This window comes from Primulina huaijiensis, chromosome 5, assembly GCF_012295235.1.
Source record: "Primulina huaijiensis isolate GDHJ02 chromosome 5, ASM1229523v2, whole genome shotgun sequence".
Lineage (NCBI taxonomy): Eukaryota > Viridiplantae > Streptophyta > Magnoliopsida > Lamiales > Gesneriaceae > Primulina > Primulina huaijiensis.
The window spans coordinates 18,731,436-18,745,248 of record NC_133310.1 but is presented as its reverse complement, the minus strand read 5'-3'; the positions used below and the strand labels follow the sequence as shown (position 1 = coordinate 18,745,248).

Genomic DNA, 13,813 nt, shown 5'->3' with positions numbered 1-13,813 from the left:
GATCTACGTAATCCGAGCAACTAGATTTTTTGACATAAGTGAAACGATTTTATGAGTCGATTTTGTGANTTATTTTATTGTATATATGTATATGATTAACTCGTTTCACGAATAAAAATTCCGTCAAACTATCTTACAAAAAAACCTACTTTAATTATAAATATTTTTTGATGCACATTCATATCTTTTGTTTCTTTTATTTGTTTAAATAGTTTTCGTCTTTACTTCTATTGTGGGGCAAAAAGGTTTGAAAGGACAAAAATTGTTTTTTTTAAAATCATTTTCCTGAAGGGTTATTAATCCTTATTTTATCGTATGATCTAGTAAGAATAATTTTGAAATTTTAATTGAAATACATGAGAGAATTTTTTTTCTTTACACGAATATCAAAAGAAAGACCCAAAAATCACATTTTTCCGCCTGGTCATGCAAATGAACACCCAAAAAAAGTAGTATTTTGAAGGAATATACATGAAACTAATAGTTCTCTCTACCTTAATCTGCATGTCCCCGACAACTGAAGAAAGTGACCTATATCTAAATGAAATACCAGAAAATTACAATATTCGGACTAACTTAATTTTGATCCTGCAATCAACAAATGATACCCAAAAACAGTTTAATCCGATCTACTATTCAAGGCTCAGTAACATAAAAAGAAAGAAATGTACGACCTTTTCGGCGTTTACATAACAAACTCTAGGTGATGTATATGATATGAATCCCTACTGAACAAGAGTTTACCACTTAAATATCACTAGACAAAAATTACAGCTAATATAAATCAAAGGTAACCAACATATTGCTACTCGGAGCAATGACAAATGTCTATTTCTAGTGAAGAAAATGAAGCAGACGAAAGGGAGTTGGATTTAGTTCACACCAGTTTTTAAGCCTTCACACTTTGGATAGACTCCTTCTTCCCGTCTTTCTCAGCATCACCTTCATCATCTTCCGAATCAGCTAGTTTAGTAAGTTCCTCCTGAATCATGAGCTTTATTGATGATTTTCTTGGCGTCAGATCCTCACTGAATTTTTTGGCTAAAAAAAACAGCAATTTATATTAAGCAAAAACAGGTTGTAATAACTGTAAGAAAAAAAAACAGCTGAACGTAAGGGAACCTAGTGAGACTTTAAGGTCGGATACGAAACATTACCGAGTAGCTTCAGAACATCGGTGAAAGTAGCCTGAAAATTGTATTCAATTTCAAGTCAGTTGAAATCAAAAGACGAAAAAAGAACACATGACTCAGTAAGACAAGTGTAAAAAGAACGAAAAAATATTTCACCATCTTGCCCTTGAATGAAGAGAAGCCAAGGCAGATTTTTTTAAAAAAGAATTTCCAGAGACATCAACAGATATAGCACAAATACCATCTTGCAAAACATAATTTGATTCTTGATTAAATTACAAATAAGACGCACAAATTTTAAAAAAGGACTAGAGAGGAAATAAGACCATGCCTCCAACTACAACAGCATTTATCAAGCAGACACAAATCAAGAGCATGAAAATGTTCAATGTATGTCTTTTCCGTGTCATCTTCCATCGCACGAACCTGAAAACATAAAAGAGGACTTCTGGTACTCACAGTATTGAAGTCGACCTCTTTTAGGAGTTCACAAATTGCATTCCGAAGCTCATCGTCACTTGGTGTTACTTTAGCCTCCTTGAGTTTGTCTTTACCTTTCAAAACTTTTTTCCCTTAATTGAACATAACCAAACAATATCAGAATAGCAATCCAGTAAAAAGAGAAGGTTTTCATACAATACAAAAAAAGTTTTATCTGCAAACAATTGATCATGCATTTCTTACCCGTGCTTGCGCTTGACGGAGACTTCTTTGAACTTGATGTCTTCTCCTTGACTATTTCATCTTTCTTTTTACCAGAAGAACTCTTTGCACTAGTGCTTTTATTGCTTTTAGTGCGACGATGTGGTGATTTTACAGGTGCCTTTTCAGGTGGAGGATCGGCCTTCTTAGATATTGTAACTTTCTTGGTTTTGGCTTTTCCAGTCGATCCCTTCTTCACAGAAGACTTAGCCGATCCTTGTTTCTGCTTTACTTTGTCCTCATCAGATTCTTCAGATTCATTATCTTTCTCTTCACTTTCAGCTCGCTCAGACATCTCATCATCCTCTGACTTCTCCAAAACACCATTTGTATCTTCATCTTCATGTGCTTCATCATTCTTGTCCTCTGATTCATCTTCTGAATCGGGTGTTCCCTTTGTCACCTTCCCCTTTTTGGATGTACTCTCAGTTTTCTTTGAACTCTGGATATGACGAAGATGAAAAGGATTTAAATATAATTAGCAAGGAATTTTCATATGGCTTGAGACACCAAGTTAGTATGATACTACTACTTTTCTTCAATCTAATTTCAGAGCCATGCTTCCAGTTGTGGGGAAAAAACAATGGTATGCACATATTCTCCCATAAGCTTCCGTTAGGATGGTCGAGGCTCGTTTAATGAGATAACCTCAACATCTCACACTCACAATTGAGGATATATTCTGAAACTTAAATTTTATAAATCACAAACCAAGTATTTATGCAGAAAAAATAAACAGACTCCTTGATCAACCAAACTCAAAAGACCAATCCTAATGAACTTCAAATTCTGAAAGACCTATCCTGCGAAAACCCAAATCCTAAAAAAAATAAAAAGAAACAAAAACTAGAGTCACCAACTTTCTAGCTTCACACTATTTATTCTTGAACTTCCCATGTGTGGCTCTTGTAAATAATATCCTTGGTCTACGTCACCAGGGCTCGGAGATGATCGGGCCGGGCCCATGACATAAGCTTCTTTATTCTTATTTTATTTAATTAAGGAGTCTAAAAGGAATTAAAGTAACAGTGGTATAGACGTTATCCCCAAATTCAGGTGTCAAATGCCATCCACAACATCAGCACACAGGCTGCATTAATAAGACCGAGAAGACTATAGAATGACAGATGTTTTGAGTGAATAAAATCTAATATGATCGGTTAAGAAATTATATGAATCAACTTAGGAAATAGTTATTAAAGGTGTTATGATTGGTTAAGAAATTATATGAATCAATTTAGGAAATAGTTATTAAAGGTGTAGGATGCACTAAAGGGTAAAAAATACTGTAGTTTTAAACAAAAAAAATTATGAAAGCTATCATCAAAATGATGTGCACTAACAGATAATAGTATATAATTGAGACCTGTGAAGAATATCGTATGCATCAAATTCTATAAACAAAAACATTAAACAACTATTAATTGGTGCACAACCAAATAAGAATAACTGCTGCATTTGTATTAACAATACACAATATTAATCAGGCACAGAAAGGAATTCACATCGGTCATTGGAGGGGTGACTCCTGCACGAGTAGGTGCAATATCTCGCTATAACCCATGCCAAGAAGGATGCCTCATGCTATTTTATTGACTATGGTTAAGGGATAATTTCTGTTTCAAATGCAACAGTCGTTCCCAACTATTAGTTTAAATAAATTTTAGATCTTACCTCCATTGTTTCCAATCATCACCCACTCAATTACCAGATACAACTTCCTAGATCCTTTGTCCTCCATTTAACACTTTCGTCTCATACCTGCATCTTAACTAGCCCCACCCCCTTTCTCCATGTTTTTCTCTTTCCCCAACTTCCTTTCATCTTCTCTCTTTCGATTGTTCCAAAGGCAAAAACACATGATGCCATACTTCAAAACCATATATATTCTCCTTCCCTCAAACTCCTATTAATGGCAATTTCAAAAAAAATTAGTACTCAAAATTAATTAATTAATGCTCAATCCATCACCTCTGCATTGCTGCCAAAAAAAACCACCTGTTCCAGACCCCACATCCGACGGCGGCGGCGGCTAGTGTAGTTGTTGCTGCCACCAACACTACCACCAGCGAGTTCCAAAGGCCACCACAGCCCTTAACCTCCACTTCTCTCGTGTTTCTTTTTTTTTATTTTTCTCATTTATCTATTAACAACTTTGAGACACTTCTGCAGTGCCATTAGCTTGGTTGTTGCAGTAACCCAATTTGGGATTAAGATGCACTTTTTGGGGATAAAATCGCCTCAGTAGTTTTTGAAATGGCATTCTAGTCCTACGCCTGAAGCTTTTGGAAGCTTTGAAGACAAAATTTAGGTTTATTTCTTCATTTTCAGATTCCAGGGTATTATGGTAGATCTACACTTGTGATGGAAAACACATTCCCAGCAAGGACAAATCTGATAACCAAATATGTAAACAACATGGGCAGAATGCCAATCTTAAGGATCCCAAGAAAGATCACAAGATGCAAACCAAATGCATATAAGCTTGATTATTAGAAAATTCAATACTTAACCAGAGAACTACAATCAGCCATAGTAGATAAAAGACATTATAAACAAAATGAATCAGATTTATGGTTTATAATGTCCCCAAGCCATCAGATAATAGTTACAAGTAGCTGCCCGATCTAGAATGCATAAAAAGCAAGTCAAAATCTCAACCTATTTTAATTTTAATCAAGAAAATTTACCTTAGCCGAGCCTTTTGAAGGAGTGCTACTCTCCGATGCTGACTTGCTGACCCGCTTTCTCTTTTGGCCCTTGCTCGACTGGTCAACATTCATGATACTTAAATATGATTGAACCAAAAGGGCTAAAAAAACTTAAAATTGAAGCAAAAAATATATATTTATATATAAACTTAGTGTCACTTACAAATATGTTTTAAAAAAATGGAGGAAATACAAAGAAAAAAATCAGCTACGTGTCAAACCTGTTCTTTATCTGCAAGCACCTCAGTAGTTGTTGCATTAGGTGCCATCAAAAACTCAATCAACTTTGCAATGATATCTTCCTAAAATAGGAGATAGTGTAATTAATTATACACTTTGATAGGAAGTAAAGCCTCGTGAAAATAATGAACTTGCTGCTCTTCAAGTAGGAAGAATATCACAAACCTTTCTTGTATTAGCCTTGGAAACTGGTATATCAAGAACATCACAGAACTCCACGAGCTTCTCTTTCACGATCTTGTCAAGTTTTTCTTTTACTTTTATGGTTTGCTTTTCCTGAAACAATGTTCACATAGAAAGCTTAAAGTCAAAACATTATAAAGAGTCTAAAAGATCACATACAATGGATTAGTAGTTATTCTTCACCTCATTATCATGCCAAACAAACCCAGAGAATCTTGACATGTTGTTCTTAAATTCAGTAGCCTGGAGTCACACGCACAAGAAGTTTAGCCAACTACAGACAACCAGTAACATGTTAATGTCCAGATAAAGACAAAAAATGATAAGTTCATTTTTCAGTTAATGCTCAGCTTAATAACCTTTACACCGAGGAAAACCAAGAAACTTACCAAAGGTTAGTTCAAGCGTATGATATTTGTGTAATCGAGAATGATATATAGATGAAAGATACCAAACAGTTATTATCCCATGATGACCAAACCAAGGAGTTCAGAATGCACAACTGAGGATATGTGAGAGAATAATCATGCTCCCTTGAAACAATGTGATATGATGCTTGACCTAAAATTTCTGTCTAGGGTATTAAAAGCATTACCTTTCCTCTCCTGCCAAAAAGCATATTATGCAGCAATCTAAAGGTATCATCATTCTTCTTTTTTGACAACTTGTATGCCACTGTAAGAAAAATAAATTTAATGAGCAGCAATAGCAAAAAGAATTACTAATATTTCCACAGCTAAACCATAGAAAGATATGCAATTTTTACACCCAATCGAAAGAGCAAAAAGATGTGAAGATTACCAATCACAAACATTTACGTTATTACGTACAAATGTGACTGCATGTGTTTTTTGGCAAAAGCAAATATTCCAGCATCTCATTTAACGACATTCTTTTCTTATTCGAAAGAGAAATAGCAACTCACATTCAGCAGTGCACCCAGTCAAAGAGACAGACGAGATGAAGCACTTTATTGAAAAATGTATAAGCATTCGTATCTTACACTGCTAGCAAAAACTTATCAAACAACTACAACAAAAGATAAATTTTACTTTGGTCATAAAGATTGAAGGATTTTGGCATGAAATAATTCCAATTATTTTAATTGATATACAAAACCTAATGCAAAGTAATATAACATGAGATCATGAATTGATTAGAATGACCTGAAGATGTGAAATTTACAACATTCCTTCTGTTTAATTATAGACGTGGTTGTAAATCCCAAATACAAAGGAAAAAAATTCAAATCCATTGTATGTAGGTGAAAATTTATCACTTCATCACGTGATAAGATAAAATCAGTTCGATTGTATTGTTAAGTGCTAATCATTTCGCATAGGAAGTTTAGAAATAGAATGCCGAGGCAATCCAAGCAACTTGAGCCAGAAGGTCTGAATCGATGGAAAAGTGTGTATTAACACTTTCCCTTGCTAGCAAGACACTACGCATGGCTTCTTAATTCATAAACAAGAAGTCAGCTATCAATGGATGATATGTTTTAAACTTTAACATCATTATAAACTATTGTTTTTTTAAGTTTGTGGAATCAAGAAATATGGTAATTAGTCATGTAGTAACATCACATACAATATTTTTCAGAAAACGAACTCCTGCCCATGTCCCCTATCCCACACCCCATGAAAAAAGAAAGACAAATAAACAAAACCAAGCTCCCACAATAAAAGGGAAATTATAAATATTATTATTCTTCGGGAGGATGCTGAACCCATGATCAGATCCAAATACTTCAGTTTAAGATTACAAAAACTAAAAGCAGAACAAGGCTATTTTGTCTTTTCCATATTCATATAAAGAAAATGTAAAAGGTCAATGTTTCCTGGAAACTGTACCAAGGAAAAGATAACTTAATTTTTACATAATTTAATTAGCTAATACATATAGGATCTGCTCAAGGCATTCCCTTGCCAAAAAAATAGGGCCGAGCATACTGTTCCAGCTTAGTTAGAGGTGATTATAGTCTCCTAATTATGTTAGCAATATAGTATAATTTATTTCCTTATAAATATAGTCTAGGTATTTAAATGCATATGAACAATTGCATCATTTATTATTTACACGAGCATTCTACATATATGCGACAAGTGCGCAAACAAATAGCAAATCCAATGAGCTCATTAAAAGCAATAAGAACTTTACAGGACAAATTCAAGAATCTACTCAAACAGAAAGTGGTAGAGAGGGGGCTCCTCAGAGAAATCTCCTAATAATTTCCAATTATCGACCTCACATAACAGCATTTCCAAATTTTCATAGTCAATTAGATAGTTGGTTTGTCGTGGAATTTTCATTTTTAGAGCGGGTACCCTAACTAAAAAGGACGAAGTAGACTAGTCGAGTCATCATTACTTTGTTGGAGCATGATAGAGAATGATGGGAGTTGAGTGACAGGAGGTTTGGCTACTAGAGAGCTCCCCTAACAGTATCCATAGCTGGTATATTAAATGCTTAAATGCGAGGATGACGAATCAAGATATCACATTTTACTATCTCCCAAATTCACAGCATCTCTATTGAATAAGATATGGAAGTAAAATGGTTTCCGTCAAGTGCGGCCAAAAAAGTAACACACTTAAGGGAAACTTGTTAAATGTCCGAGCGAGAAAGAAACTCCAGAGTCCAGAAGTTATGATAGTTCGTAATAATGACAACTACTTCGAAGTATGCCTGACTGCGTGACTAGGGGCGTAAATAAACAGAATCGAGCCAAATACAAGGAAAATTGTAATGCTTGAATTCAGCTCAAATCAGATATCAAAGAGATCGAGTTTGATTCGAAATGTGAAAATTTTAATATTTTTTCATCGGATTTGGTTCAAATCAAGGCTTGAGTTTGAGTCGGCTCGAAATATTCGAACATATTCGCGAGCTACTCGAAATATGTTTATTTACTATATAATTATATTATATTATTATAATATCAAAGTTCGCGAGCGGCTCGCAAACTATCGAACAAAATGATCTCGACTATTTCTTTTTCAGTCCTTATAAATGGTAGGCCGAGGGGTAAATTCAAGGGGGAGAGAGGTCTAAGGCAAGAGATCAACTTTCACTCTTTCTGTAATATGTGGTAGATGTGTTGTATATATTGGTAAACAAAACGAAGGCAATGAACGAGATCCGGGGAGTGGAAGTTGTTAGAGAGAAAGTTGAGGTATCACATATTCAATTTGCGGATGATATTTGTCTTTTACTGAGAATGAGAAACATATGCGTTTTTTGTTGGAGATTCTGAACTAATTCTACCAAATGTCAGGATTAAAAATCAATTTGGCAAAAAAGTGCATTGTTTGGAATAAGTTGTACAAAAACAGAAATGGACGGGCTGGCTGCATAGATTGGGCGTAGGAAGGAGGAGTGGCCTATTAAATATCTAAGGGTTCCATTAGGGGGCAATTCAATGAAAACTAAATTTTGGGAACCCGTAGTGTCTAAGATGTAGAAGAAGTTGGCGAGCTGGAAGAAAGCCTTTTCATCAAAGGGAGGACGATTAACTTTGACTTCAGCATTGTTGAATGCTCTTCCAATGTATTTCATGTCTCTTTTTGGGATACCAAAAGGTGTAGCGAAGGCCATGGAGAAGATCATGAGGGATTTCTTATGAGATGGAGTTGATGGACACGTGGGAGCAGGTTTGTAAACCGAAAGATAAGGGACTGGGTATTGGGAACATTTGTTTGAGGAATAAGGCATTTCTAGGGAAATGGTGGCGGAGAGGCTATGTCGAAGGGGAGCCGTTTTGGAAGAAAGTTATTGTGAGCAAATATGGGATGCAGGATAATGGATGTGATGTGAGTTTAGCAAGGAAAGGTATATTTAGAAGACCCTGGAAATTTATGTCTCGTACTTATCCAGTTTTTAATCAGCTGGTGAAAATAGTGGCAACGAGGGGGATATCATTAGATTTTGGGATGATAAGTGGTGGGGAGAGTCATCTTTTAAATAACGTTACCAACTTTATTTCAGATCTCTTTGCTTCATAACAAGCCTAATATCTTGGCCTAATATCTTGTTCATTTAAGAGGAAGGAAATCGGCCTAATTCTTCGTTATCACGGGTTTTGCACTTCCGAAGGGATTTCAGAGATGGGGAAGTGAGTGAGTTGAGTTCTTTGTTAGGGGTTTTAGATAATGTTAGGGTGGATGTGGAAGGTGAGGATTTCAAGGTTTGGGAAGGGAGATTCCTCATGATCTTTCTCTGTTAAATCTTTCTATGAATCATTCTTTCCGATCAGTGTCTTTTCTTATTTTCCTCATTTTCAATTTATTTTGAAAGAACCGATCCCACACAAGGTTGAAGTATTCTCGTGGATTGTGGCTCTGGGTAAATTGCCAACTTGCGACACGTTGCACAAAATATGGTCTAATTGTGCACTATGTCTGAATTGGTGTGTCCTCTACCGGAAGAAGAGGAGACTCAAGATCATTTACTTATGCATTGCCCATTCATGAATTGTATTTGATCCAAAGCTCTGGAAGAGTGGGTTTGGTGTGGATTTCTACAAAATCAGCATGTGATATGTTTGTCTTAGATATTGGTCGTGATCTTGGCAAGAGATGAAGTACTTTTGTCATGTGGCAGTCCATTGTATCTGTTGGTCAATCTGGTTGGAGCGGAACACCATAATCTTCAACAATATAGCAGAATCAATTGATGAATGTTGGGGAAAGATCAGGTTTAGGGCTGTCATTTGGACAAAGAAGCACTCACATTTTAAGCATTTCCCGATTTCAGATTTAGTTAAGGATTGGAGCTTTATTTGTTGTTGGTAACCAGAGCTTCATTTATATTTCAAGTAGTAGTGGATGACTTGTCCGTCTTTTGTAACTTTTAACTTTATTTATTAAAGATTGGTTCTTATTAAAAAAAAAAGATGGTTGACGGTTTTAGTCCCTGTTTCGTTACGGTTTGAACTGATTCAAACTAAAAATTCTTCCTTGAAATTTTGAAGTCAGGAAAATAATACCAGTATAACTCATGAGGTGATCAAACTAATTAGAGTAAAATATTTAGTATTTATATTTAATATTACAAAATATTATGAGCATTTAATGTTTATTAAAACTAAATAAATATAGAGATTAAATCTAATTCGTATAAATTAAATAGTTTAATTGTGTAAACTAAATAGTCCATGTACATCACAAGATCCTAAAATTTAATATTAATTTATGGTTTCGGCTACAGTTACACATAATTCTGGTTTCAGTTTCTTATTTTTAAGAACTTAAGATTAATTTAAATTTCAGTCACGGCTACACATGGTGTTCTAATTTCATTTTTTTATTTTTACGAAGCATAACCGATTTTTGGAACCAAAACCAAAACAATTTTGGTTATGGGTTTTCAAATACAGTTCGGTTTTGGTCGTCGGGTCTATACTTGGCAGCTATGGAAGAAAGGAACAAATAGATTTCCGAAGAGACGCAAACTACAAATCTCAAACACAAGAAGATATCAAATTTTAGGTTTACACTTTTGGCACGACCGGAAAAAAAGATCTAAGAAAATTTTTATTTAGTTTACAATTACTTGGGTGGCAACCTATATTAGCCTAACTCAATAATTGTGTAATTTATTCGTATCGAGATTATGTATTCAAATTGGGACGTCAATATTTACTATAGTTTTGAAAGATTGATCTAAGGGATATCCTTCAATTATACATTAATTTTTATTAATGATTTCATTTAAAAAATAGCCTTCATTTTAGAAACACGTTGTAGACATTAATTTAATTTTTAACAGCATAATTGTTAATTATTTGAAGGAGTCTATTATGTAGCGCTTGTCCAAAATCTTACTGAGAATGAGAGAGCATATGACCAAGTATCAATAAGTTGGGTCACTGTGCCACAATCAACCTTGAGTCACCACAACGAAGTGAAAGTCACAGCCTAATCGATGAAATCAACAATCCACCTTTGAAATAGTATTGTTTTGTTATTTGATAAAAAAATATAACCACATGTTGGTCAATTCGATCAACTTGGAGCAATTGATCCAACTTCATAGTAACAATATCCACACTTCAGCTTCTCATATACCCCATTTCTCGTTACACTATTTTCCCCCAATTCATCTCATCATACGATGCAAGCAGCATGAAGTTCTAATGAGTAAAGGAATTAGACTTGTTAATAAGAGCGAAAGATCCTACTTTCATCATGCACTAGCTAGTGATATCAATATCTCTAGGTTGCCAGTCAAAAGAAGTTTACAGTCAAATAAGAGTTTGGAGCACAATTTATTACACGATTAGCGTTTGCATCTCTTTTAAATTTTAAAGTAATTATCATAATATAGATCTTTGTTTCATATAAGATTTTTTTAAGGCCGGTATTATTATATTCTTTGATTTGAGAGTGAGCAAAAGAAAATTTAGTATTCTTTTGGTAAACTTATAATCTCATTATAGTTAGATTTAATTATACGTTCCCATTGTCATGATCTTCATTTGATTTATTTCCTTATGAATTGTTTGAAAATCAGTTGTATACATTTCCTGATTCCCATGTAAAAAGTAAAAATAAAATAGACACATACACACACTAGAAAGCAAGAACTTACTGAGCAGAGGAAGAATTTGTTGCAAGTAGAAATGCTAATCCAACTAATTCTTTTCTCTAAAACCCAAAGAACTCCATAACTTCCACAAAGCGAAAACATAACAGACTCAAAATACTTGCAAGCAACAAATTAAAAAGGTCGTGAGAGACTCCTAAGAGTCTCAGAATGTCATCATATTCGGACACTTAAATGAGTGAGCCCACATAATCACAGGTAAAATTGCAGAAAAATAAACTACTTTAATTGTAGATGCATCATTCAGTTCTCTTCGCTGCATAGTTGCACACAACCAATATACATTTTAAGGCCCATAAAAAAATTGATTCGCTAATAAATGCTCTCATACGTTGATGCTCAAGAAACTTTGGTCAGCTTATGTACCGATCAACCAAAGAAGAAAGTACAGAAACTGGACGATAATGCAGTTGACGCATATGTATCAAGCTTTGCATAGGTGTATTTAAAAGAGGCAACAGAATTAGATAAAAGTATACCGTTTGGGATATCTTTTAGTGCAGTTCCACGACCCTGCCACATATAACAGTACACCAAGGAGTAAATTTCAATTCAATGATAAGACATTGGCGTCTCATAAGTTGAAAGATTAGATTTATCGCAGGGTCGTGGAAAAAGAAAGTGCAAACGAAAAGGTAATACCTTTTCAACATGGAATTCCTTGGTTGCATCCTTCTCAATGGTGGCCACCAACCTTTCCACAGATTTCCGTTCACGTACTGGCCGGTCAGTTGTGTAAGTCACTGGAGTTTTTGGATCCTCCTTTTTCTCTGTTGATGTTTCATGTTCTTTGACCTTTTTTTCATTTGATGTTTTAGGCTTCTGCTTCGTGTCTACAGGTTCCTTTTTCTTAATCTTGTCCTTTTTTCCAACATCATTCTTTGTTCTGGGACGCTTCTTCATCAGAGCTTTCTCTGGTTTAGGCTCTTCCGACCTTTCCTCATCTTCCACTTCATCAACTTCCTCCTCAACCTTATCTCCAGTCTCCTGGGTTTTTCCCATGACATCATCGTCCATTACCTCATCCTTCGCTTCCACCTTCCCTTCTTCAACAACTGCTTGCTTATCTTCTTCTTTATTTTCTTTCTCTCCTTCACTATCCTCCCCTTCTTTCATTGCCTCTCCATCTTTTACTGTTTCTTCAATTTCCTCGGTTTTATTGATCTCTTCACCCACATCCATATTATGAGCCTCGACCTTCTCATCGTCCTTTTTATCCTCTTTCATTTCAGTCACGTCGTCGTGATGCTCCTCTTTGTTATCCATCAGCCCCGTCTTTTCCTCCAACTCAGCATTCCCATTTGCCAATGACTCAGGCTTATCAGGCACCATATCTCCCTCGCCCATAACAATTTCCATTACAAATATTTGACCTTACCAAAACACGCTTTTGAGGTCCAAAAATAAACTGCACACAAATTCAAACACAGTATTCTAAATAATCACAGTGGCAACTAAATTAGGAAAGTAAACAAGGAAAGAAAAATCTTGAAAAGGAAAAAGAATGATATCTATCCAAATCGAACGAAACAAGAAAAAGCAACCCAGTAAAATCACAGTTAATGCAAATCCAGATGGTAATCAGCTTACACCTATGAACAGGAAAATAGCGCATGCAAAATTGCATTGGCGATGCACAAGGCAAACACGTTACAACCAACTACACGCAAAATCCACGCTCACGCATGGAGAGCTTACAATCCCAAACAATCACCCACCCCAAAATCACAGCCGAAAATTGTCATCTCATCAAGAAAGTTAAAACAGAACTTCTGATTCAATAAAAAAGACAGCAGACAGCCAAAAGAATAGAACTTTTCCATAAATAACAGAAAACCCTAACCCAAAGAGATACAAATTCGAAATCAAATCAACACAAAAAGACCAAAACCATACCGAAGTAGAAATACAGAAATTGAAAAAAAAATTGACATATAAAATGAAGCTAAAATGATCGAAACCGCGCGGATTCGGAAGCTTACTCTGAAAATATTCGAAGCTCAGTGTCCTCCGACTGTGGTGATTTTGTAATTATTATTATCCTCGTCGCTCCTGAGTTCTCAGGATCCGCTATTTATAGCTCGGACTTGAAAAACGGATTTTAAATCCAGTTTAATGCCACGTCGGATCGTAGGACAATGCTAAAACGGGATCTAAACTAACGGCTAACATCAACCTACACTAATGGACGCTCCGGATTGAAATCATCCGCCCGTGGACTTTGAACTTACTTCAGCT

General features: G+C 35.2%; 1 protein-coding gene across 1 annotated transcript; it reads right to left on the bottom strand.

Annotated features, from left to right (window-relative positions):
* Nucleotides 1-547: 547 nt before the first annotated feature.
* On the bottom strand, nucleotides 548-13,699 carry LOC140976804 (DEK domain-containing chromatin-associated protein 3-like). The gene is made up of 12 exons (XM_073441122.1): nucleotides 13,558-13,699; nucleotides 12,218-12,983; nucleotides 12,055-12,088; nucleotides 5,565-5,644; nucleotides 5,153-5,212; nucleotides 4,952-5,062; nucleotides 4,768-4,848; nucleotides 4,526-4,603; nucleotides 1,818-2,277; nucleotides 1,593-1,705; nucleotides 1,158-1,188; nucleotides 548-1,041 (listed from the first exon to the last, which is right to left on the bottom strand). Exons 2-12 carry the CDS (start codon nucleotides 12,932-12,934, stop codon nucleotides 890-892), a joined length of 1,917 nt encoding a protein of 638 aa, XP_073297223.1. The 5' UTR covers nucleotides 12,935-12,983; nucleotides 13,558-13,699; the 3' UTR covers nucleotides 548-889.
* Nucleotides 13,700-13,813: the final 114 nt, after the last annotated feature.

What these genes read in the sequence shown, in the direction of transcription:
- LOC140976804 (XM_073441122.1), bottom strand. Translation starts at nt 12,934, where the DNA reads ATGGAAATTGTTATGGGCGAGGGAGATATGGTGCCTGATAAGCCTGAG. An exon ending in TTGTTTGGCATGATAATGAG is followed by an intron (nt 5,063 to 5,152) that starts GTGAAGAATAAC and finishes ACATTGTTTCAG; the next exon opens with GAAAAGCAAACCATAAAAGT. An exon ending in TGCTTGCAGATAAAGAACAG is followed by an intron (nt 4,604 to 4,767) that starts GTTTGACACGTA and finishes AATGTTGACCAG; the next exon opens with TCGAGCAAGGGCCAAAAGAG.